This window comes from Bufo gargarizans, chromosome 8, assembly GCF_014858855.1.
Source record: "Bufo gargarizans isolate SCDJY-AF-19 chromosome 8, ASM1485885v1, whole genome shotgun sequence".
Lineage (NCBI taxonomy): Eukaryota > Metazoa > Chordata > Amphibia > Anura > Bufonidae > Bufo > Bufo gargarizans.
In genome coordinates this window covers 177,708,387-177,735,434 of record NC_058087.1, presented here as the reverse complement: position 1 = coordinate 177,735,434, position 27,048 = coordinate 177,708,387, and the positions used below count along the sequence as shown (strand labels likewise).

Sequence of the window (27,048 nt, the reverse complement as noted above, 5' to 3'; positions counted from 1 at the left end):
TGCACATATGCCAAGCATGCTCAACCTGCGGCCCTCCAGCTATTGTAAAACTAACTCCCACAATGCCATGCTGTAGGCTGTTCAGGCATGCTGGGAGTTGTAGTTTTGCAACAGCTGGAGGGCTGCAGGTTGAGCATGCCTGACATATGCCATGTGACTGATGAACGTGACATCACTGGCCTAGGAAGAGCACCGCGACTGATCAGATCTATCCTGAGAATAGGATGCATGTGATTCCTGACACTATTACATACCCACCTGCAGCTCTGTGATCAGTCCTAGAGTTACCATTTAAAAGGGGTTTTCCGAGAATATAAAAGCTGCCCCATATGCCGATCCCCTCACACTGAATATACTTACCTGGCTCCCCGCGCTGCTCCTAGTGTCCGCTTCACCTCTGCAGCTTCTCCCCACCGCGCGCGGATTAAAACATCCAGTGTTCGGGGAGGGGGTAGCAGCCAATGGCAGGCTGGGGACAGGGACGAGCCCCTCTGGTGTCACCCGCAATGCTAGGAAAGGCTCATCCCAGTCTGAGCCCGCCCATCCACCACCCACCCCCTGACACCTGATGTTTTCATCCGCGCACAGAGAGAAGCGGCAGTGGCGGTGCGAGGACCAGGAGCAGCGCTGGGAGCGGGGAGCCAGGTAAGTATATTCAGTGTGAGGGGTCCCAGCGTATGGGGGAGCTTTTTATAGTCTCCGATAACCCCTTTACAGCAGCTGGCATAGGCTGTATATGGCACTGCAATACCTGGCACTGGCCGTGGAGAAGAGAGGTGCTTGTTCCAGGGGGGAAAAAAAAAAACCAGACTCTTGTTTCCAATCTCCTTTAATATGCCTACACATAGACTTACACACACATGCACATACCATGTATAAAGTTGGCACAAGGTTCTGTTCATATATTTTTTTGCCTTCTTGAGGAATCCTTTATTTGTGTCTCTTTTCCTATAATTTAGTGCTTTATCATATAGTGAGCTACAGGGAGCTTCTCCCGCCTTCACATGGGGGCATTTAATCCGATCCACCCTCTAACATGATCTGAGAACATGGTGCAAAAATACAGTGATTTTCTACAAATTTCTGGCATCTTTAATATTTCTTAGTAACATTTACAACGGCAGTGAAGTACCACAGATTACTCCACGGCCGGACATTGTAGACATTGAGGAATGCTTGGGCCAATAAATAGATTTCATCAGACTATATCGCTCTAGTCTCTCTTTCCATAGGAAACATGGCGGCTGTGCCAAACTGCATGTCTAGATTCCCATAAGTCTTTCCAACATCCATGATGGACTTCCTCCAGGACCTAGAGCAGATCTTGCAGGAAGATGATGATGCAGCGAGGGTGGACGCGATCAATGCTTCTCCAGAGCTTTAGTCAACAACTCATTAAGACGTCCTACCATAGGTCGGGGGTCATCGTTTAGCCCGGCTGCGAATCATTGCATTCTCATAGATCTGTGTAAGAGAAGATAGAGATTATAGAACACATTCTAATTCTGCAAAGACTCCCAATACGTGATGCATGTACAGTGCATTCCGGAAGTCTTCAGGCCCTTTCACTTTTTCCACATTTTAATATGTTGCTCCTTGTGCTAAAATAAATAAAAAATAAAGTTTCCCCCATCATTCTGCACTCAATACCCCATAATGACATAGTGAGGACAGAATGTTTGACATTTTTGCTAATTTATTAAAAAGGAAAAACTAAAAAACACACGGACATAAGTATTCAGACCCTTTGCTCTGACACTTGACATTTAGCTCTGGTGCCTCCCATTTCTTTTGATCATCTTTCAGATCTTTCTGCACCTTGATTGGAATCACTTGAGGTACATTGAGATGACTGGACATGATTTGGAAACATGCAGCCCTGTCTATATAAGTTCTCACAGGTGACAATGCATATCAGAGCAAAAACCAAGCCGTAGAGGAGGAAAGAACTGCCTGTAGAGCTCAGAGACAGGAGTGTGTGGAGACACAGACCTGGGGAAGGTGTCAAAAAACATTTCTGCTGCACTGAAGTTCCCATAACAAAAAGTGAAAGGGTCTAAAGCAGGGATGGCCAACCTGCGGCTCTCCAGCTGTTGCAAAACTACAACGTGCCAGCATGCCAGACTGCCTACAGCTATTAGCCCACAGGAGGGCATGGTGGAAGATGTAGTTTTACAACAGCTGGAGAGCCACAGTTTGGCCATCCCCAGTCTAAAGACTTTCCGAATTCACTATACTACACCCTACAACTCAATGCAAGATACAAATAAAAGAATCACTTTTTATGTATTTCTACTGACAGCACGTGGAGAGATTGGTTATCGATTCCTTCAGCTTATAATACAAATTAGGGAGTTATTTATGCAATCAACTAAGAACTTTAGATATAACTGCGCTCAGCTATATTTTTATAGACGAAAACCCATAGTCCAGTCCATATTGCATATAGTCCAGCTACAGGTCTAGCTTTTGGTTGATCACTTGCCTGATCGAGAAGTAATTTGGCCAGATCCTGGTCTGCGTCCTTCAGCTGCCAGAGCTTCTTAATAAGAGGATGCCTGGAAAGCAATTGTACAATATTATGTCATGGAAAAAACATCAGGCACCGACATCAGATCTCAAATGACAATGACCCGTGAATCTACAAGGTGCTGTGTCAGGCTGGGTTCCCACATTCAGGTTTCTTGACTGTGGTTTTTGAAGACAAAGCCAGAGGCCAATCATAAATGGAGGAAAGGCCTGTCTTCTACACTTCTTGAATCTACGCCTGGCATTGGCTCCCAAAAATTTCAAGGATTAACCGGAAAGTGGACATCCAGCCTTACACAAGCGACTACGAATCCTCATATAGACAGGTATTACATGGACCATCCTACACACATTCATAGACAATTAATGTGTCCTCCAATAGTTCTGGTAGAATGAATGATTTAACAAAAACAAAAATATAAAAAAATTCAACCACCAGGGGGCGCAGTAATAGGAAATCTCAGTGAATAGATCTCACGACACAGGAAACGTAGGCGATAAGGATATTGGCACTCTCGTCGTGTTACGCTGATGAAGGAAGGGACTGGAGGTCGAGATGGACACTTACTAGGGGTTTCTCACTAACACTACTTATTCCCTATCCACAGGACAGAAGTAAAGCGTCATAAAAATGATGGTACCCTACAAGAATGGAGAGGTGATAGCATGAATTACTACAGCTCCAGTTATTTCCATGGGACTGCCAAGTACAGTGCCCTATGCTATTTCCCGAAGCCCTATAGAAATTAGCGGAGAGAGCCTTGCACATGCAAAGCCAATGGCCACCTCACCTCGTAGGTCAGGGGTCGGGGACTCCACAATCTGGAAGCAGGTGAAAGCTATCCTCTAGGTATGCCAACATTGGCCAAGATAAGAATTGCTATTTAAAGATATAATAAACAGCAACAGCTACAGCTAAAAAAGGCACACCAAAAGCAAGGAGGGTTGACCTACTGCCAGACGAGCCTTTGTGACCCAACCAACAGCGTGAAAATCTATGACATCTCAGCAACCAGGACAGGTTGATGATCTACTGCCTCATAAGAGACACTCACCCTGTATTAATCTCCAGGGTGGGCTGCAAGAGTTGTGCACGCTCTTCATTCGTTTTTGCAAGCTGCTGTGTGCGCAGAAAATGTCTGGCCGCCCCCATCTCTAACACAGTAATCATGGCTGGGTGAGTGTCCAGACGTGGTGTGACCTACAGGGAATAAAACTGTAGCTTCAAGAAGAGGTTACAAGAAATATCCCTACTGTACACTGAGGATCCAGTGACTGTATATACCTTAATATTGGTCACTCGAGTCCCCAAGCCGTTCCTCATCCAGGCCATGAGATCTTCAGACTCCTTCTCGGCCAATCTATCAGAAGCTGCAAAGACAAGTGAGACAAGACGTAAGCGTCCAAAGTCACCTCCTCATGGAAAGGAGTTCAAGGTGAAATGATGGCTACCTGGACGGCTGTCCTCAAATTTCTCCTCCTTGTAATGATCGACCACGATATCTGTCTCTACCGAGATGAGCTTGTTCTTCCCAAACTCTCGCAAGTGCAGTAAAGTGAGCTCGTCAAACTGCTCATAGCAGAAGAGGACCTGGAGAGACAAGGAGGACTGGTTATACAGTGCAAGCAAAGGAGGTGGGGAAGAATAGCAGAGGGGACATGAGCAGTACCTCTGTTTGCTTCTGTTTCATGGCTTCATAGTAAGCGCTGTGTTCTGCAAGGTGCCGGTTGGGGGTGCACAAGTAGTAGATGTTGCGTGATCCGGCTTGCATGCGACTGGTGTAATCTAAAAGGCTGGTCTGTTCTCCTTCAGGCAGGGCCGAAGACTCAAAACGCAGCAGTTTTCCAATGTCCTCCTGAAAGAGTCAAGATGGATGAGTCTAGGGCTGCAGTAAACGATTATTTGAGAAATCAAGTATTCTACCGATTATTTTTACGATTAACCGAGCACTCTAATAAGAAAAAATGAATTAATAGACTGTTTCCCTTTATAAAAACTCTTTAGATCCCCTGCCATCAGTATCCAACACCCTTCGTTCCCCCAGTGCCTTCAGCTCCACTCCCTCAGTGCTTTCAGCCCCTCCATTGCCATGTCCCCCACTACCCCAGTGCCATCAGATCAGCCCCTCCACATCCCCCACTCCCCCAGTGCCATCAGATCAGCCCCTCCATATCCCCCACTCCCCCGGTGCCATCAGATCAGCCCCTCCATATCCCCCACTCCCCCAGTGCCATCAGATCAGCCCCTCCATATCCCCCACTCCCCCAGTGCCATCAGATCAGCCCCTCCATATCCCCCACTCCCCCAGTGCCATCAGATCAGCCCCTCCACTCCACCAGTGCCATCCATGTCCCCCACCGCCATCAGTCAGCCCCTCCATGTCCCCCTTCAGTGCCATGTCCCCAGCGCCAGTGAAATAAAAATACTTACCTTTCCAGTATGGGCGCCGCTCCACAGCTCCTTCCTCTTCTTCTCCGAGCTCTGTACTGGATCCTGACATCACAGAGCGTCGGGTCATAGTGCGCGCTTACGTGCACTATGACCCAACGATGTATCAGGACCCAGTGCAGCGTGGTACGGGCCGGCGGGTGACCTCGATGCGTTAAGTAATAGCAAGCGCTTCACTCCCGCTCCGTGGTCACACAACACAAACAAATCCTTGAGGATTTTTTTGTGTCGAATTACTCGATTCAATCGTTTCAGCCCTAGATGAGTCTACTATGGAAATCCGTATTACCTACTCACTGAAGGGATCTCCTATACACAGCACGTTTATCTGCCCTGTTGCATAAATGTGCACTCGCACCTTGACGTCTTGCTCTTGGGTTGTCACAATCCCTTCTCGGATAAAAAGCCCGTAGTCCTCAAAGAATTTTTTGTACTTCTCGGGATCCTTCTTGCTTTGATCGAGGAAGAATTTGACGAGTCGTCTTTGAAGCACATCTCGCAGCTTCCTGTTTGAAAGGGAATAAAAATAAAAATAAATGTTTATTACTAATAACCCCCCAATGTCCTGTATGACTTCACATCCATGCCACAGGAAGAGAGATCCTGAAAGCATCACCACCCAGGCAAGGGGAAACACTTGGCTTTAATACTCTAGGTCTAGATTATATCCAGAACTTCAACCAACCCCTGGACTATGTTCGCTCCTCCAGAGTTGTACATGGTCAGTGATAGACAGCACATCTTCCCCTTCAGAGATTATATACGAATGGTGTGTAGCAAGGTATTTAATGGTTCTTTTCCCTTTAATTCCTTGTGATGTAGTCGGTTAGTGGGATCTGGTACCAGGCCGCGTTCCTGAGGTCTGAAGTAACTGTACATGCGTATAGAACGCTGAAGACCTTTAGGAGGGACCAAGAGGCTAGAAAGCATCTAGCTATGTAACAAAGAGCTCGGCCCCATTGAGGATATCATTAGGATAAGATGTGTCTTGCTACCATCACCTCTCTTTGTATCATATGGGTGTTGGCAATTTGCCATGTTGGGAGCTGGCTCATTTGTTCACGGCTTTGATGACGTACGTTCTATCTTTTCATTTCTTTTATCATAGTCTAGTAGGCTTTTTATGCACCCTAAGTCTCATTAAGCCTATTTATTCCCGTATCTGAGAATTCACGGTAATACAATGGGCGATCATCACTAGAAATAATCTATGATACTACATTCCATTTCTTACCTTATCAGAGAACTTTCCTGTAGCAGTTCTCGGCTGAGATTCAAGGGGATATCCTCACTGTCCACAACCCCTGTAGAAAGCAATGGAACGTAACCAACAATGAATGCTTCTTATCCATTGATTATCATCACAACATATCCAATAGGGCTACAAATACATGAGGGAAAACTGCACTAATATGCGTGACAGTATACAAGCACTTCCCTCTTAAAGGGGTATTCCAGGAGTTTAATATTTATGGCCTATCCTCAGGATAGGCCTTCGAGCTGATCTGGAGGGTTTGTCGATCAACTCTTCTGCAGTAGCTTTAGCGCTGGAACTACATAGCTCCGTCCATTGTGTGGTGGATGGATATGGTCACTGCAGTGATGTTCCCACTGAAGTGAATGGGAGCAGTGCTGAACTAACCAGTTCCTTCCATTACACAATGGACGGGGCTGTGTAGTTCTAGAGTCAACTTTGAACGCTGGAAGTACTCAGGAACAGATGATCGGCAAGGCGGAAGGGTGTTGGACCAAACCCCCCCCATCAACTGTTGAGGGCCTATCCGAAGACAGGTTATCAGTAGCTAAATCCAGGACAACCCCGAAGTTGTAGCGATAGGTCACGCCTACATTGGCAACATCTTGCCACAATGTCTACCTGAAATAAGAAGACCACCATGGTGGTAGGCTGTCCCACCAGGGTAACAGGTCAGAAGCAGCCTTTTTCACTCCTCTACTCCAAAGCACCTGCTTGTAATTGCATGCATGCAGTGCTCACCCCGTAGAAAGCGCAACCACTTGGGCAGGATGTCCGCGGCTTTGGTCTGGATAAGGACTTTGCGGCTGTAAAGTGCCACACTGGACCCCAGCTCCCGGCTTACGTCAAACATAGACGGTTTCTGCACAAAGAAAAAAATCATCCCTTACAGCAGGCAAGTCACAATCCACAAAGACTGCACCACTGACAATAAGACTCACACGTCACTGTACTGAGTAAGGATGAAGCAGAGATTACTTACCATCTCGGGTACATAGAAGATGCTCCGAATGTTCAGAGGAGCGTCTGCCTTGTAGTGAAGCGTGTAGCGAGGTTTGTCATAAGCCTGGGCAATAAACCGGTAGAACTCCTCGTGCTGCCATTCTCCGATCTCTTTGGGGTCCATCATCCAGAGAGCCTGCAGACAAACCGCACCCAAAGTCAGACAAGTGGAGGGAAACTTCTACGATGGGGCTGAAGGGAGGGAATCGACCTCCTACCTGAAGAGTGTTAACCCTCTTGCCGTTAAGATACAGAGGGAAGCTGACAAAGTTGCTGTATTTCGTCACCACCTCTGAAACATCAAAGCAATGCATTAAGGGAGATGTATCCTTAAAGGGGCAATCCTGGTAATAATATTGATGATCTATCCATCTATTGGTGGGGGACCCCCGCTGATCAGCTGTTAGGAGAGGACTCTTCCTAGGCCATCAGTTGGTGATCAGCCGGCACTCTGTTGCAAGAGCGTGGTGCACGCATCCGAGATGGCAATCTCACGTGTATTGTAGGAAGAGACCGGCACTCATTGTATCTTCAACAAACTCAATGCTTTTATTGGTCACATATAATTATATGTGACCAATAAAAGCATTGAGTTTGTTGAAGATACAGTGAGTGCCGGTCTCTTCCTAGGCCATGTGACGTCAATGTACATCGGTCACATGACCTAGTTGCAGCTCAGCCCCATAGAAGTGAATGGGGCTGAGCTGCATTACTAAACAAAGCCGCGATACTATATGGGGCACTGTGCTTGGAGAGCTGCTGGGAGCCGGCCACGCTCACCACAGTTCCATTGATTTTGGGCTGTTATACTTTTAACCTTATTAAATTTGAGTCAATATATTTCACCTTTATTTATGAAAAATTCCCCAAATTTAACAAAAATTTGGAAAAATTAGCAATTTTCAAAATGTCAATTTCTCTGCTTTTAAAACAGAAAGGGATACCTCATAAAATATATACACTCACCTAAAGAATTATGAGGGGCACCATACTAATACGGTGTTGCACCCCCTTTTGTCTTCAGAACTTCCTTAATTCTACGTGGCATTGATTCCACAAGGTTCTGATAGCATTCTTTAGAAATGTTGGCCCATATTGATAGGATAGCATCTTGCAGTTGATGGAGATTTGAGGGATGCACATCCAGGGCACGAAGCTCCCGTTCCACCACATCCCAAAGATGCTCTATTGGGTTGAGATCTGGTGACTGTGGGGGCCATTTTAGTACAGTGAACTCATTGTCATGTTCAAGAAACCGATTTGAAATGATTCGAGCTTTGTGACATGGTGCATTATCCTGCTGGAAGTAGCCATCAGAGGATGGGTACATGGTGGTCATGAAGGGATGGACATGGTCAGAAACAATGCTCATGGTAGCCCGTGGCATTTAAACGATGGCCAATTGGCACTAAGGGGCCTAAAGTGTGCCCAGAAAACATCCCCCACACCATTACACCACCACCAGCCTGCACAGTGGTAACAAGGCATGATGGATACATGTTCTCATTCTGTTTACTGCCAAATTCGGACTCTACCATTTGAATGTCTCAACAGAAATCAAGACTCATCAGACCAGGCAACATTTTTCCAGTCTTCAACAGTCCAATTTTGGTGAGCTCGTGCAAATTGTAGCCTCTTTTTCCTATTTGTAGTGGAGATCAGTGGTACCCGGTGGGGTCTTCTGCTGTTGTAGCCCACCTTTCTTTCCCATTCTGACATTCAGTTTGGAGTTCAGAAGATTGTCTTGACCAGGACCACAACCCTACATGCATTGAAGCAACTGCCATGTGATTGGTTGACTAGATAATCGCATTAATGAGAAATAGGAACAGGTGTTCCTAATAATTCTTTAGGCGAGTGTATATTACTTAACATTCCCCTATATGTCTACTTTATGTTGGCATCATTTTGTAAATGTCATTTTATTTTTTAGGACATTAGAAGGCTTAGAATTTTAAAAGCAATTCTTAAAATGTTTAAGAAAATTTCCAAAACCCACTTTTTAAGGACCAGTTCAGGTCTGAAGTCACTTTGTGGGGCCTACATAGTGGAGACCCCCATAAATGACCCCATTGTAGAAACTACACCCCTAAAGTTACTCAAAACTGATTTTACAAACTTTGTTTACCCTTTAGGTGTTCCACAAGAATTAAAGGAAAATGGAGATGAAATTTCTAAATTTCATTTTTTGGGCAGATTTTCTATTTTAATCTATTTTTTTCTTTAACACATCGAGGGTTAACAGCCAAACAAAACTCAATAATTTTTTTACCCTGATTCTGTGGTTTACAGAAACACCCCACATGTGTTTTTTTAAAAAATGTTTGTGTCTCCATATTCTGGAAGCCATATTTTTTTTATTTTATTTTTGTGCCGATCATCTTGTGCAGGGGCTCGTTTTTTGCAGGAAGAGTTGACGTTTTTATTGGTACCATTTTTGGGTACATATGATTTTTTGATCATTCATTATTACACTTTATGGGGTAAGGTGACCCAAAAATTAGTTGTTTTGGCACAATTTTTTTTTATTTTTACAGCGTTCACCTGCGGGGTTAGGTCAGGTGACATTTTTACAGAGTAGATCGTTACGGACGCGGCAATACCTAATATGTATACTTTTTCTTATTTAAGTTTTACACAATAATAGCATTTTTTAAACAAAAAAAAAATGATGTTTTAGTATCTCCATAGTCTGAGAGCCATAGCTTTTTTATTTTTGACCGACTGTCTTAGTTAGGATCTCATTTTTTGCGGGATGAGGTGATGATTTGATTGGTACTATTTTGGGGGGCATATGCCTTTTTCATCAATTGGTATTGCAATTTTTGTGATGTAAGGTGACAAATAAAAAATAATTTGCTTTTTTTTGGCACAGATTTTATTTTTACGATGTTTAGCTGAGGGGTTAGGTCATGTGATATTTTTATAGAGCTGGTTGTTACAGACGCGGCGATACCCAATATGTATACTTTATTTATTTATTAGTACGTAATAGTACGTCAAAATGGGGCAAGTCACTTGCTGCCATGACATACTATTATGTCATATGTCGGGAAGGGGTTAATATTACACATGCAGGTAAACAAGGCTACTGACAAACTGTAGGACAGCGGGTGTGCAGTCATAAAGCTACAATCCCAGCGAGGCCACATTAAAAAGTAAATGCCGACCTTCAATGCCGCTTCACGGCATATGGCGGTGACTCACCTCTTACTCGGTCCTCACTGGCAAACTCCTTACAGTCTTCTTTGAGATAAATGATGACTTTAGTCCCTGACCTCACCCCGTCGGCCTCTGCCAACTCAAAGACACCAGATCTAAGGAAGGAAGTGGATTTAGTGAATGCAAAGTCACGTGATGCGTTTGAGGGTGGTACAGTCCTACAGTATATGCTGGTGCTGCATGAACAGCAGGAAATCAATAAGGAGAGTTCTCCACCTTGGTCTGCAGTGCTAGATTGACATCTGAACCTTCCTGTACTCACCCATCGGACGTCCAGCAATACCCAGGGCTACCCGGCTCCGACGACTGAGAGTAGACGACGACTTTGTCAGCAACCATGAACGCGGAGTAGAAGCCGACGCCGAACTGACCTATAATCTTCCCAGAGCTATCAGTCTGGTTCTGCAGGGCTTCAAGAAAGGCCTGAACAAAAACCATAGCAGAATATATTACATAAAATATATTCTCATAGATGTAATACATCTGAAAACAAGGCTGTCAGCAGGATTACCTTGGATCCAGAGCGTGCGATGGTTCCCAGGTTGGAGACCAGCTCCTCCTGCGTCATCCCCACCCCAGTGTCCTATGGGAATAATGTCACAGTTAAAGAGGGGCCGCTGGTGCTTTCATGGTCACCTTCCACTCTTCCATTGGCCACCGCCTGTATTCAATCACTGCCTAAAAAGCTCTGGAGAGACAATGGCAAAGTCCACTTTTCCTCAGTGCCCCCCCTTTAAATAGTTGGAAGCTGTCACTCCGTTCCTCTTACCTGGATGGTGAGTGTGCCCTTCTCACTATCTGTATGCAGGTGGATCTCCATCTCGGGCAAGCCGCTCCCCTGAGACATGAGCTTGTGGCGCAGCTTCTCCAGGGCATCGCTGCTGTTTGAGATCAGCTCCCGGATAAACACCTGATGAAGGTACATATGTCAGTCATACAGCAACCTAATGGAAACTCATCTCAAAAACAGCAGAGAACAGACCGCGCACCTCCTTCTCCGAGTATAACGAGCGAGCAACAATGTCCAGGAGCTTCTTGGTTTCAGCCTGAAACTCGTGCTTGGAGGCGACACCTGCAAGACATTTACAGACGCTCCGTGAGTAGAGATGAGCGAACTTCTGTTTTCAAGTTCAGCGTCCAAGGTTTGGGTTATCTAAGAATTCCGTTATAGACGCCTCGACTACCACGAACCGTAACTCATGGTCAGTGGTAGTTGAATCCATAACTGAATTCTTAGATGACGCGAACTTTGGAGGCCGAACTTGAAAACACAAGTTCGCCCAACACTATCCGTGAGGTGACCAACTAATACAGGTCCCATTTTAGAGACTGAGCGGCGAGCCGTCTCATTTAACATTTTCTACACCTGTTTCAGGCGTAGAAAAAGGTCTAAATGTAAGACAGCTCGGAAGCAGTCTTACATTTAGAACTGGCGCTGGATGCGCCGAAATTATGAAGAGGCCTGCGCTTCTTCATAACTGTGGGGGATAGACTGCCGGCGCAGGGGCTTTATTAAGACCGGCGTCTAAAACGCTGGTCTTAATAAATGAGCCCCTTAGAAAAAAAAAAAAAAAAAAACTTTACCTAAAAGGTCAAATGGAAAAGCCATGTGAACTCCATTGTTCCCTACGGAGCATGTTGAGAGTTGTAGTCTAGCGATCACTGCCTTACCCGACGCCTGCATATTATTACACATACGCTCAATGCAATGACATGTAGGCATATTCCGGTACAATACAGTAATCCAAGGACTGGTTCACACGCCAGAGATAAAATCCGCCATGTATTCCACAGCAAAAATCGAACTGAATGTGGCGGACCCCCTCGCGATTTAGCCCCAATAAAAGGAGTTAAACTAAAACCAGACACGCTGCAGTTTTCAGTGGCCACCCCGAGAAAGAAAATATGTTGTTTCTTAGCCTGGTCACAGGACATAAACCAATAGGAGGTGGTAACAGGGCGGTCGCCACACAGTTTTTGGCAAGGAATCCGCACCAACTTCTGTGGACAAAACCTGCAGTGTGAACTGGCCGTAGTGGTGAAAAATGAAAATACAAGAAATCAGAAGGCGCCTGCCCCCCACCGCACACGGCGAACCACTCACCCTGGACGCTCTCAGTATCGGAGATGATGGTGTGCAGCACAGGCTCCTCCTCCTTGTTCTCTGCGGTTTGTGTAGTGTATCTCCGATACGTTACATTACTCAGCAAGCAGTGGCTCCTCCCAGAAGTGGGCACCAAATGCCAGGGAGACGGCTGGTACCTGGTGATGCAACCTGAGACACAGAGATCCTATTAGTTTCTACAGACGTCTAACAATTTACTATATATACCGTATTTTTCGCCCCATAGGGCGCACTTTTTTTCCCCCTGCGTCCTATGGGGTGAATACTAATGAGCGCTTCCATTATGGAAGCGCTCATTAGTACCGGAGGACCAGAAAGCGGTGAAGACTCTGTACTCACTGCTTCCTGGTCCTCGGCTGTGCAGTGGCTGTGAAGAGCAGCCGCGTCCAGGAGCAGGAGAGGTAAGTGGTTTATTTATTTTTTGATCTGAGCCTGGGGCTCATCAAACATGGCTGGGGGGTTATGAGATATAGCAGGGGACTAATATGAGGCATGGGGTCTCATCGGAAGGGGGGTCTTTATACTGGGCTCTGATCTGAGGTCTGATTGGGGTCTTATCAACATTGGAGTCTGATCTGAGGTCCGATTGGGGTTTTATTAACATTGGAGTCTGATCTGAGGTCAGATTGGGGTTTTATTAACATTGGAGTCTGATCTGAGGTCTGATTGAGGGTCTTATTAACATTAGGGGTCTGATTGGGGCCGTGAGCTGAGATCTGATTAATATTGGGGGTCTGATTGCTGATCTGAGGTCTAATGAAAAATATTTTTTTCTTATTGTCCTTCTCTAAAACCTAGGTGCGTCTGATGGGCCAGTGCGTCTTATAGGGCGAAAAATACGGTATATAATTATTACATTTCAACATCTGGACAAGAGCATATTCCAGTGTCTAGGAGTACATTATTGATGACCTGTCCTCGGGTGGCAGCCTGACTCCCGGCATCCCCGCCAATCAGAAGAGGCTGTGGTTCTGCAGTGATCACTGCGGCCAGTGACATTAAGTTCATTGGTCACATGGTCTAGGCGCAGCTCAGTTCCATTCAAGTAAATGGGCCTGGACTGTAATACCAAGCACAGCCACTATACAATGGACGGCGCTGTGCTTGGCGAGCTGTGAAGAGGTCACAGTGCTCATGGAACACCACGGCTTCTTTAATCAGCTGATCAGTAACAGGAGGCAAACCCCCCCTGACCAGATACTGATGACCTATCCCGAGGATAGGCCATCAATTTCAAAATGTCTGACAACCCCTTTAACAATCATCCTTGCCAGTCACATCATTGATATCATCAGTAGGTGATTTTATGACGAGCTTGGCTGCCATATGAGTTTTTTAAGCTTGAAACAACATTTCAAAGTCAACTTAGTCACAGATTTCCAGGAGGAACGACAGAGGGATGGAAAATTGGAGAGTGAGAATAGACGATCTGGAATTGCTCATTTCACGCATTTACAACAATCATTAGCGCCCCTTTGAAAAAATCCAATCTTTCCATCTGTCGGCGATATGGCGCTATTGCTATGCAGTGTCAATAACATGGAGGCGGCAGGAAATCGATTCCCCTTATCTGCACGACATGGGCAAATATTCTCCTCCTCCGCGCCACTGGCGGGGGCGGCCAAAGACTATAGGGGCCTTACTCCCCAATATGGGAGCTCATAAAAGACCGGTGAGAGCCAGGACGGAGAAATGACTTCACAGCAGTTTCCCAACCTGTGGCTTCAAAGCTGTAGAAAACTACAACTCTCAGCATGCCCTGACAGATCCAGGCGATTGTGGCAACTCTCCAATGACGGAAGATATCGGAGGGAGAAAAGGATCAGGCAGCTGGATTTCAACATGTCCAACCCGTTTGTTCTCAGGGAGATGTGCTTGGCAGCAGATTTCACCCCTCGCCCCGTTTAGGACACATGCATGCTCGGCCGAGCCGGCCTGTGTATGGGAGGGATGGGGGGAGATGCCTGTTGGTCAAATGCTATGTGTTCTGTACGGCCGGCCCAAGAAAGATTTCGGGAGGAGGAGGGTTAGGGGGGTATATAAACAGCACATCTCTGAGCAAAGACTGCTGATGTCACATGAGTATGGTTGATCCCCACCCACTAAATACTACAGAGATTTTGCCCAAAGATTTCATAGAATAGAAAAGTAGGACAAGAAACAGTGCCCCCCAGAGGTCATGTCTGCAATTACAAGGTGTCTTTTAAGGCTATGTACACCTTTGGGGCAGTTTTAATTTATTATTGCGGTGTACTCATTTTGAGCTAAAAAAGCATTTTTCAATTGGTTTTTATTAAACATTTTGAGCCCCTTTCTCTGTGCAACCGTGAGTTTCTCAGAATTTTCACTCTGTTCCATCAGGCAGCTCAACTGACGGCTCCTTATCTCTGACCTTATAAACACTCTTTATAGCTCAGTTCCTGATAAGACTGTGGCTTAAAAAAGTGTTTATGACCTCTCAGTAGTTTAGAGCTGAGGTTTATTAGAGGAGGGCACAAAGTTAAAGTGAAGGAAAAAAAAATTAACCCTTTGTGACAGAATGGCTCAATGTTTTTAATAAAGACCAATTGAAGAAATTATTTTTAGCTCAAAATGAGTAAAATGCAATCATAAAAAAATAAAATAAAATAAAAATCCTTAAAGGGGGCCATAGCCTTCGAGTGTAAGAGTGCTGAGCTGCAATACCAGTTATATCCTATGGACAAGAATGGCGCTGTTTCTGGAAACATCATTGACAATCCTTTTAAAGGCAAGATCTAGGATTCCGACACTGAAATCTCGGACAAGCGTATAACGATGAAAACTGTCGCATGGCAGAGCAGGGCGCCGGTCACTATGTGGTAACGCTCTTCATCTTGTCCTGACCGGGGGTCAGTGGGTGTCGCAATGTTGACAGATCACATACCGTACTGGACACAGCCGGCGGTCATCCTCTCTATAAAGGTCGTCTTGTCCTCTGTGACATTGCGCTGACTCTTTCATTGCCAGATTACCAAGAGAGTTGTTTTTCCTCCATTACAAACGGCACAAGACGCGAAGAAAGAGAAGCGCGGTGACGACTGGAGACGGCGCTGAGGTGCTGCATAGAAGCCAATGGAAAGGACTTGCATCCCTCCCCCCATTACAAGAGTCTAGGGGGCAACCAGTCATACACATGCAATGCAGGGGGTACCACATGACGGATACTATTCCCTCCTACCGCGTCACGCTTCATCTCTTCCATCAGGAACAGGGTGTTTGTTTGGTATATATATATATTTTTTAAACATTTTCTTGATTGCCGATCCAGCAGGCTGTTCCAGACTGGGAGCAGCCTGTCGGAATGCTGCCCGGCCCTATTAACTATAATGGCGTCCGGCGGTGATCCGGCAAACACGCCAAGAATTGGCCAGAGAAATACAGCAGCGTGCAGCGGTTTTTGCTCAGGCCGATGCACGCCATCAAAAATGTGAGACTTCTAAAAATACAAACCTCGGGGCACAGTCACACACGGCAAATCCATTGCGTAAAATGTTGGCTGACTGAAAACCAGTTCTGAATGGTGGGGTAAGTATTTGGATGCCAGGCTCCATGTACACGACCGTAATGTATTTTGCAGTACGCAACATGTGGATGGCGTCCGTGCTGCATCCGTTTTTGAGGCCCCATTGACTTTAAACGGTCTGCGAAAACGGATGCAACGTGGACGTCATCCTATTTTGCGGTCCGCAAAACAGATACTGTCATGAGCATAAGGCCTCATCCGGAAGGACGGTCGCGGAAATTCTCTGCAAAAAATATTTAACTCTGCTGTGTGTGAATTAACCCTTAAAGAGTGCCCACGATAAGTAAAAGTTCATCAGTCACCAATTTAGAATAGAGCCTGTGACACTCCACACTGCTCCCTGGATAGGACATTAGAGGACACAGTGCTCACTGGCACCACGTGGGTATGACAGCCGTAGAGGATTCAAAAAAATAAATAAAAATATGACGTCAGACCGGTTAAGCCTGACGTCAGACTCACCGCTCAGGCTCCTCCCTGACACGACTGCCCCGGACGGGCTCCACGATCTCAGCGCCCGGCATAGGTTTCCTCTGAGCAGAGCAGAAGCCGCCATGTTGTTTCTCAGGGATGATACGCACGTGAGTGACGTCAGCCGTGCGCGACCGAGAGAGTACGTCCTCAATGACGTCATCGCGGGGCGCGTCTCGGCGCACTGTTGGGAGGGCCTGAGCGCGGCTTCTAAATGTACAGACCCAGAGCAGTAACGCATCGTGTGCACACAAGGCGGCTGCTTCAGTCCGGGTGACAACCAATATTACAGCCACAGACAGAGGTTGTCAGCCAGTAACTACAAGGAGTTGTCCACTCAGGACATTATAAAGTGGGACCAAAGCTTGGGAGCCCGATGTATTAGGGGCAGGGGCCACACGGTGACTTGATAGTGAGTGTTGTCAAATTGCAGCTCAGTAAGTGACCCACCAGTTGTCAGAAATCCAAACCTATATACGGACATAGGCCGCGTGCGCACAGTATTGCGGATGCAAACCCATAACCTTGAATGGCTCCGCAATCCGGAAGATACGGTGCGGAGGCAGTACAGAGTGCTAACGTGGTGTTTCGGATAGAACATGCTGGTTTTTTTTTTTGCAGTGCGGACGGATCACGGACCCATTCAAGTTGAATGGATCTGCATCAGTCAGCGCCGGACACACAAATGGTGCCCCGTGCTTTTGGCGACTGCAATTTGCTGTCCCCAATGCACGGCACAGGTTCATGTGCATTAGGCTACGTCCACACACAGTCTCTAAATCTGACACCGTATTCAACGGGGCGAGGCTCTCCCACGCTGAATTCGCAGGAAGAAGCGCGCTGCTTTTTATTGTGGATTTATTTTTTTTCCTATGTGGAAATTTTGCACGACCTCTAAACAGAAGCTGCGGAACCTTTTTCACATGCACAGGGTGCAGAACCTGTGCCAATCCAACGTGTGTGTGAACATAGCCCTAGGGATCGGCGATTTTCACTGATGCATTGAACAGGCTAATTCAAAGAGAAATGGCAGAATGTGCTGTTTGGTCCCGCAGTCCACTCAAGACTTGACCGTTCTAGTCAGTGTGTTTGTGGAGGGGAAAAAAAAAACCTGCCCACGGACGCCATCTCTGATGGATGGTGGCTACTTAATGCTGAGGGGGCATTCTTCAGTTTTTCTGACAGATGTGAAAAAGTGATAACGTTCCAACACCATGCGAACACAAAAACGGGCAAATGGATCACTGTCAGAGAGGATGCAGACCCCACATGGATGGAATCACGTCCCTTTTCTGCAGACCGGACAGGTTTTATATTGTAACTTTAAAGGAGAAAGGTCTCGGATGCAATGGAGGTCCTCTAAAACTTCATCTTTATTAATCATAAATAAACAGCGGACGCAGCCACTTGGTACACGGAATACAAACGTTGACGCGTTTCAGGTTCTAGACCCTTAGTCGTAACAGAGTTGCACAGTGTGACCCCACTATTTAAAGGAGTTTAGGGCCCATCCCTCCAAAATTCAGGGGGGGGAGCCACTAACACTATTGGTTATCACGCTGTGCATCACACCCTTCTTTTAACACACTAATCACATGTTACATTGATTGCACACTGTGCTGGAGCTCTCAATCCATTTTAACCCTTAGGGTGCTATGATCCTTTCTTGCAACGCAAATACAGGGAAAGGAGAGAAACAGCACAGTGTTACAACATAATCCATACAACAGATAAAAACATATATTTCGAAACCAAAAATGGCCTAATACCTTCCAGTGGATTACAGATTGAAAAAAATACATATATGCTTTAATTTCAAATTAATACTAAACCAGAAGCAGCAAGTTATTATTATTGTAACAATTTACATTGCTATTTACTGAACATTAGTAAGTTACAAATATGATGTATTTAATAAAGATGAAGTTTTAGAGGACCTCCATTGCATCCGAGACCTTTCTCCTTTAAAGTTACTTGCAGCCTGCAACGGGGACACACCCCTAGGGTTTTTGGAGTTGGGACTATCTACAAACCAGGAAGGTGAGCTGGATTAAAGTCTTTCTAGGTTTTAGTATGCAGTTGCAGAAATAGTTCACAAAAACCCCAGCATTTTGCAGTAGAAAAAACACAATTGGGACTTCCGGTTCCGGCGCCAGCATGAGCGGCAGCGTGTAGCAGGAGCTCCGTACCTGAAGCAATCTAAATACGGCTTCCCTCACCTTCCCAGCTACAGGAACAGACTTGCAGCTGGACACAAACACTCTGACTCCAGACCTTCGGTTTATGGACTGATTCATATGGGGAGCAAAGCGGAAAGAAGAAAATGGCGAAAGCTGACAAACATACCGCGGATCCCAAGATGGCAGGCCCCACCAGAAGAGCACGAGGTTGCGCGATCTCCGGCGCCACCGACAGACAATCCTGGGGATCTCTTCCAAGACACTAACAAGTCGAACATCGACTATAAACATCTGGCACTGGAGGTTGCCACTCGCATAATACCAGATCTACAGGAAGCTCTCTCTTCCACCGTGGCCCAATCCCTTGGGGGCACTACAGGCTGAGATAAATTCAGCTCACCTGGAGGATCTGGAGACAAGATTGGTGGCGGTGGAGACAGATAAGGCAGTGATCAAGAAGCGAGGTGCCCAGGCGGTTGATGAGAACACTAAACTATGGGCAAGGAGCAACTTGCACATAGTGGGTTTACCGGAACAAATCCCAGCAAAAGAGCTTATAACCATTTGCGAACTGGAGCTCCCCAGGGCCATGGGACTACTATCCTGCTGCAAGGTTGAACGAGCACACAGGGTGGGCCAGGCAATACCTCCAGAGCCCTCAGGCAGATCAGTTAAAACACAAGTGCGCTCGGACCAGTAATGCAAGACCCAGACAGGTCATAGTTAAGTACCTGGACTACTCTGACAAGGCCGCACTGCTGAGCGCATACAAGCAGAAGGACACTGGAGTGTCGCTAATTGGTCAGCGCATTTTAATATTTGGGGACTTCTCAGCCGAGGTCACAAAACGAAGGAGATTATTCACTCCAATCTGCTCTGCACTGCATAAGAAGCAAATCCTCTTTGCCCTACTGTACCCGGCTATCCTCCGGGTCTCACTGCCTGATGGTTTATCTATATCATTTGATAGCCCAGAAGAGGCGAAGATGCATCTCGGAGAGACTCTCTCAGAACGACATCTACTACCAGCCTTGGAGTACACGGAGAGTTCCTTAACTCCCAAACCGCACAGACAACCTAGGAAAACAACATCAAGAGACGATTTGCCTTCTTCCCGCCATAATGAACTCCCTCCCAATGGAGATACACAAGACTCGGGACAACCGAACACCTGAGTATATATACAGTCGAGCCTTTCTTTTTATCAGGGGATACGATTTACACTGTCCCTGAATATACGAACTGAAGGCTGTCGTAATCTGCAACAGTCAAGTCGCCAGTGGCGGGAATCACCTTCATTTGTACAGATCTACGTACGAACTGTAAGTGATCAATCTAATGGGCGATTCACGGTTATAATTTCAGTTTTTGTTTGCCCATCGGTACTGGTCAAAACTCTACTTATTACGGATGGCTCCCCAAAGATGTTTGACCGTGTATACTCATTCCTTTTAACTACACCGAAGGGGAGAAGTTCATTTCGGGCAGTAACCCTTTGATACACTACATAGGGAGAGTCCCTTCAGTATCTTCATCACTGTTATAGAATATGTTAAGATGACCTAATGGTTCATTGTTGAAACTGCCGTCATAATGCACCCCTGAAATGATCTGACCGTGGGAGGGAATCGCGGAGGACATCCTGGTCCCCTGTTATATCGGTCCGAGGACCTCTGAGGTACTCACGCAGGGCATCTTTGCTACCACCTGAAGCCCGACATGGTTTATGCTATGATTGACAGGTAGAAATGTCCTTATTTCTTTCTATTATTTAGCTAACACGCATACTGTTATGCTGGAAAAAAGTGAAGTCCGAATATTTGAGATAATGTTATATTTCTTTGCTGTATTAGATGGTTTCATCTTAGACAGTTTGTTCCTGTTAGGGGTTGGGGGTCTGGGGAGAAGGGAAATTTTTGGTGCCCACTTCAAGTCCACTGGTATATACAGTTGTGTTCAAAATTATTCAACCCCCAATGCTGTAAAGGGTTTTAGGGAATTTAGTGTACATTTGTAATTGTGTTCAGAATGAAATCTTACAAGGACTTTTTAAAGAACCAAATGCAACTAAAATGACATCAATTGTTTTTGTAATACAGTATTAAATGTTTTTTTTTTGTGATTTCTTCATTGACACAATTATTCAACCCCTTAAAGACTACCACTCTTAAGAACAGAGGTTCATTCAAGTGTTTTCGATCAGGTATTGAAAACACCTGTGGATGTCAAGGAGCAGCAATCAAGCATAATAAGCACCAATTAGGCAGATTTAAAAGGACTGTGATACTCAGCTCCTTCTAGACATTTACTGGTGTGTTTACAAACATGGTGAAGTCAAGAGAATGGTCCAGGAAGACAAGAGAAGAGGTGATTTCTCTTCACAGGAAGGGCAATGGCTATAAGAAGATTGCAAAGATGTTAAACATACCAAGAGACACCATAGGAAGCATCATTCGCAAATTCAAGGCAAAGGGCACTGTTGAAACGCTACCTGGTCGTGGCAGAAAGAAGATGCTGACTTCGACTGCTGTGCGCTACCTGAAGCGCAAAGTGGAGAAAAGTCCCCGTGTGACTGCTGAGGAACTGAAAAAAGATTTGTCAGATGTGGGTACTGAAGTTTCAGCTCAGACAATAAGGCGCACACTGCGTAATGAAGGCCTCCATGCCAGAACTCCCAGGCGCACCCCCTTGCTGTCTCCAAAGAATAAGAAGAGTCGACTGCAGTATGCCAAAAGTCATGTGGACAAACCACAAAAGTTTTGGGATAGTGTTCTGTGGACTGATGAAACAAAATTAGAACTGTTTGGGCCCATGGATCAACGCTATGTTTGGAGGAGGAAGAACAAGGCCTATGAAGAAAAGAACACCTTGCCTACTGTGAAGCATGGCGGGGGGTCAATCATGCTTTGGGGCTGTTTTGCTTCTACAGGTACAGGGAAGCTTCAGCGTGTGCAAGGTACCATGAATTCTCTTCAGTACCAGGAGATATTGGATGAAAATGTGATGCAGTCCGTCACAAACCTGAGGCTTGGGAGACGTTGGACCTTTCAACAGGACAATGATCCCAAGCATACCTCCAAGTCCACTAGAGCATGGTTGCAGATTAAAGGCTGGAACATTTTGAAGTGGCCATCGCAGTCACCAGACTTAAATCCGATTGAGAACCTCTGGTGGGACTTAAAGAAAGCAGTTGCAGCGCGCAAGCCTAAGAATGTGACTGAACTGGAGGCTTTTGCCCATGAAGAATGGGCGAAGATACCCGTAGATCGCTGCAAGACACTTGTGTCAAGCTATGCTTCACGTTTAAAAGCTGTTATAACTGGAAAAGGATGTTGTACTAAGTACTAAGATTGAATGTCACTTGGGGGTTGAATAAAACTGATAATGATGTGAGCACAGAAAAGACATTTGTGGTTATTTCATTATAAATGTTATGTTATATTTGTCTGACTTACAAGGGCCTCTTTGATTTAATTGTAAGCAAGATGACTGAAATGATCAAAATCAATGTCAAACTGGTCAAAACACTCAATTTCAGTGGGGGTTGAATAATTTTGAACACAACTGTACAACAAAATCAGTAATCTATATATATATGCATATTGTGATAAAGTTCATTATTTTCTGTAATGTACTGATAAACATTAGACTTTCATATATTTTAGATTCATTACACACCAACTGAAGTAGATCAAGCCTTTTATTGTTTTAATATTGATGATTTTGGCCACAGCTCATGAAAACCCAAATTTCCTATCTCAAAAAATTAGCATATTTTATCTGACCAATAAAATAAAAGTGTTTTTAATACAAAAAAAGTCAACCTTCAAAAATTATGTTCAGTTCTGCACTCAATACTTGGTCGGGAATCCTTTTGCAGAAATGACTGCTTCAATGCGGCGTGGCATGGAGGCAATCAGCCTGTGGCACTGCTGAGGTGTTATGGAGGCCCAGGAGGCTTCAATGCGGCGTGGCATGGAGGCAATCGGCCTGTGGCACTGCTGAGGTGTTATGGAGGCCCAGGAGGCTTCGATAGCGGCCTTAAGCTCATCCAGAGTGTTGGGTCTTGCGTCTCTCAACTTTCTCTTCCCAATATCCCACAGATTCTCTATGGGGTTCAGGTCAGGAGAGTTGGCAGGCCAATTGAGCACAGTAATACCATGGTCAGTAAACCATTTACCAGTGGTGTTGGCACTGTGAGCAGGTGCCAGGTCGTGCTGAAAAATGACATCTTCATCTCCATAAAGCTTTTCAGCAGATGGAAGCATGAAGTGCTCCAAAATCTCCTGATAGCGGCTGCATTGACCCTGCCCTCGATAAAACACAGTGGACCAACACCAGCAGCTGACATGGCACCCCAGACCATCACTGACTGTGGGTACTTGACACTGGACTTCAGGCATTTTGGCATTTCCCTCTCCCCAGTCTTCCTCCAGACTCTGGCACCTTGATTTCCGAATGACATGCAACAGTCCAGTGCTGCTTCTCTGTAGCCCAGGTCAGGCGCTTCTGCCGCTGTTTCTGGGGAATGCAGCACCTGTAGCCCATTTCCTGCACACGCCTGTACACGGGGGCTCTGGATGTTTCTACTCCAGACTCAGTCCACTGCTTCCGCAGGTCCCCCAAGGTCTGGAATCGGTCCTTCTCCACAATCTTCCTCAGGGTCCGGTCACCTCTTCTCGTTGTGCAGCGTTTTCTGCCACACTGTTTCCTTCCCACAGACTTCCCACTGAGGTGCCTTGATACAGCACTCTGGGAACAGCCTATTCCTTCAGAAATTTCTTTCTGTGTCTTACCCTCTTGCTTGAGGGTGACAATGATGGCCTTCTGGACAGCAGTCAGGTCGGCAGTCTTACCCATGATTGCAGTTTTGAGTAATGAACCAGGCTGGGAGTTTTTAAAAGCCTCAGGAATCTTTTGCAGGTGTTTAGAGTTAATTAGTTGATTCAGATGATTAGGTTAATAGCTTGTTTAGAGAACCTTTTCATGATATGCTAATTTTTTTAGATTAATTTTGGGTTTTCATGAGCTGTATGCCAAAATCATCAATATTAAAACAATAAAAGGCTTGAACTACTTCAGTTGGTGTGTAATGAATCTAAAATATATGAAAGTCTAATGTTTATCAGTACATTACAGAAAATAATGAACTTTATCACAATATGCAAATTTTTTTAGAAGGACCTGTATATAAAAAAAAAAAACACAATTGGACTGCAACTGGTGAGATGGTAAATGTGTAAAAAACACATTTGTGTCCAAAACTGTGGCAAAAACCTGTATTTTTCCCCAGTGTGGTTTATACCTGTAGGGTTTGAATACACCCTAAGGCAGGCATCCTCAAACTGCGGCCCTCCAGCTGTTGTAAAACTACAACTCCCACAATGCCCTGCTGTAGGCTGATACCTGTAGGCTGTTCAGGCATGGTGGGAGTTGTAGTTTTGCAACAGCTGGAGGGCCACAGTTTGAGGATGCCTGCCCTAAGGCCTCATTCACACGTCTGTGTTCCACGGACGAGGGCTGTACATGTTCTCCACGGACAACACACTTACCAATTCATTTTAATGTATGTATTCACACATCAGTGTTTTTAGCTCGGATGCATTCTCTATTTTGTCCGTGTTCTCAGATCCATCACACCCATTATAGTCTATGGGTCCGTGAAATCCACGGATGCCATCCATGTTTCACTGATTATTAGATAGAGATGCTTTGAAACTTCTCAGCTGTTCAGTGTCAGCGAAACACAGACGACACAGACATAAAAAAAACGGACACTCCTTCACAAATGGATCACTGACCACTTTTTCACGGATTTTAGCACAGAATCCACACTACGATTTATTTTTATTTTTTTTCCGCGCACATTTTTAAAACCAGGCCACGAAAGGACATGTTCCTTCCAGAACGGGGTTCATCCATTGTCAGATCCGTGACAAACAAACGTCAACCTTGGATTTCTGCAGCAGATGTTTCTCACCCTTACGCTAAATTTAAACGCTGCAGGTTTGACGCAGGCGTTTCTGTAATGGTCCTATTTATCAGAGTGGTGCTTGTAGAAATTCACATGCCCGCAATCCCATTCAGATTCACAAAATTATATATTTTTTTAATTGCAGACATTTCTGCAGCAAATCTGCTGTGTGTGAACATACCCTTACCCGTAAAGGGACCTGCGCCGTACATGTACGGCCTTGATGGACGTGACTTAAGGACCAGCGCCGTACATGTACGGTGCGCTGATCGGGAGGGTGCAGGAAAACACCGATGCCTGCGTGTTAACCCCTTGTATGCTGCGGCTGCAGTGGCAGGGACCTGATGGCAGAGAAGGCAAGCCCGATGCCTTCCACGGAAGCCTGTGAGATCCAGCCCTTAGGCCTCATTCACACATACGCAGATCTATCCGCAGAGCGCTCGCTGGCCTTGTCAATCAACAGGAGGAGGGGGCGTTTTTTTTTTAAAGGAGGATGCAGCGGCTACCGCCCTACTTGCTGGTAGCCAGGTAATTTACATATTATAAAAGTGCCGTTTTTAAAGAAACTAAACCACAGAAAAATGTAAGAGCCCTATATATTGAATAATCGCACTAATTAGCCAGAAGCCCTTTAAAAATTTTGAGATTTGCTTGTAAACTTCTTAATTGTGCGGATCTCAGCCCCCTGATCGGGTGCTGCCAGGCAGCAGGGGCCAGACCCCTCTCCCTCCCCAGTTTTAAATTCATTGGTGGCCAGTGCAGCCCCCCCTCCCTCCCTCCCCAGTATTAAATTCATTGGTGGTCAGGTGCGGCACCTGAGGGGTTAATTGTGCGGATCACAGCCCCTGTAAGAGATCGGATGCTGCCAGGCAGCAGGGGGCAGACATGTACACAGTTCTTAATTCTTAATATATTCTAACTTGAAGCGTCCCATCACCATGGGAACGATGTGAAAACTCAGATCTGAAAAAGCTTTTATGCAGACGGATCCGTTCTGAACGGATACCAGCGTTTGCATTATAGGTGCAGATCCATCTGTTCAGATACCAGACGGATCCGCACCGAACGCAAGTGTGAAAGTAGCCTCAGGCTACTTGAAGGGTTAAACAGAATTAGCTCACTACTTTCACACTTGCATTCGCGGTTCCGCTTGTGAGTTCCGTTTGAAGGCTCTCACAAGCGGCCCCGAACGGATCCATACTGCCCCAATCAGTCTGGCTCCGTTTGGCCTCCGTTCTTCTCAGCAGGCGGACACCCGAACGCTGCTTGCAGCGTTCGGGTGTCCGCCTGGCCGTGCGGAGGCAAACAGATCCGTCCAGACTTACAATGCAAGTCAATGGGGACGGATCTGTTTGACGTTGACACAATATGGTGCAATTGCAAACGGATCCGTCCACCATTGACTTTCAATGTAAAGTCAGGAGTCCCTATTAATATACTATCGGATCAGAGTTTTCTCCAATCCGATGGTATATTTTAACTTGAAGCGTCCCCATCACCATGGGAACGCCTCTATGTTAGAATATACCTTCGGATTTGAGTTACATCGTGAAAACTCAGATCCGACAGTATATTCTAACACAGAGGCGTTCCCATAGTGATGGGGACACTTCTAGTTAGAATATACTAAGAACTGTGTACATGACTGCCCCCTGCTGCCTGGCAGCACCCAATCTCTTACAGGGGGCTGTGATCTGTACAATTAACCTCTCAGGTGCTGCACCTGTAAGCCTTGTAATGTCCCAAAAAAAGGTAATGTCTACTTCATGTTTGGATCATTTTGTAAATGACATATGGGGAATGTAAAGTAATAACTATTTTAGGAGGTATCACAAAAATTGCAAACTTTTAAACATTTTTGGTAAATGTATTTTTTTTATAAATAAAAAATAAATTTTTTAGACTCACATTTACCAGTGTCATGAAGTACAATATGTGACGAGAAAAACAATCTCTGAATGGCTTGGATAAGTAAAAGCGTTTTTAAGTTATCACCACATAAAGTGTCAGATTTGCAAAAAATGGCCTGGTCCTTAAGGTGAAAAATGGCAGGGTCCTGAAGGGGTTAAAGGGGTTTTCCAAGACTCCTCAATATAGGCCGAGCACAGCGCCACCTATTGGATAGAGGCCGTCCTTGGTATTGCAGTGCACTTGAATGGGTCTGAGCTGCGCCTTGGCCATGTGACCGATGGACATGACATCACTGCTTAGAAAGAGGCCTGATTATGGGGGGTGCCAGGAGTCAGTCCCCTCCTGTTCTGAGGATAGGTCATCAATATCAGAATACCCCTTAAACG

The 27,048-nt window shown here is 45.6% G+C and overlaps 1 protein-coding gene across 1 annotated transcript; it reads right to left on the bottom strand.

Annotated features, from left to right (window-relative positions):
* Positions 1–811: 811 nt before the first annotated feature.
* Positions 812–16,718, bottom strand: TRAP1 (TNF receptor associated protein 1). Its single transcript, XM_044303248.1, is given in 19 exon segments — positions 812–1,442; positions 1,444–1,464; positions 2,486–2,558; positions 3,585–3,730; positions 3,815–3,900; positions 3,982–4,120; positions 4,200–4,385; positions 5,337–5,484; positions 6,213–6,282; positions 6,975–7,095; positions 7,216–7,371; positions 7,454–7,527; positions 10,443–10,552; positions 10,720–10,880; positions 10,969–11,040; positions 11,227–11,367; positions 11,447–11,529; positions 12,562–12,732; positions 16,589–16,718. Coding segments are annotated over 19 exon segments (2,133 nt in total). The 5' UTR covers positions 16,683–16,718; the 3' UTR covers positions 812–1,361.
* Between the last annotated feature and the right edge of the window lie 10,330 nt (positions 16,719–27,048).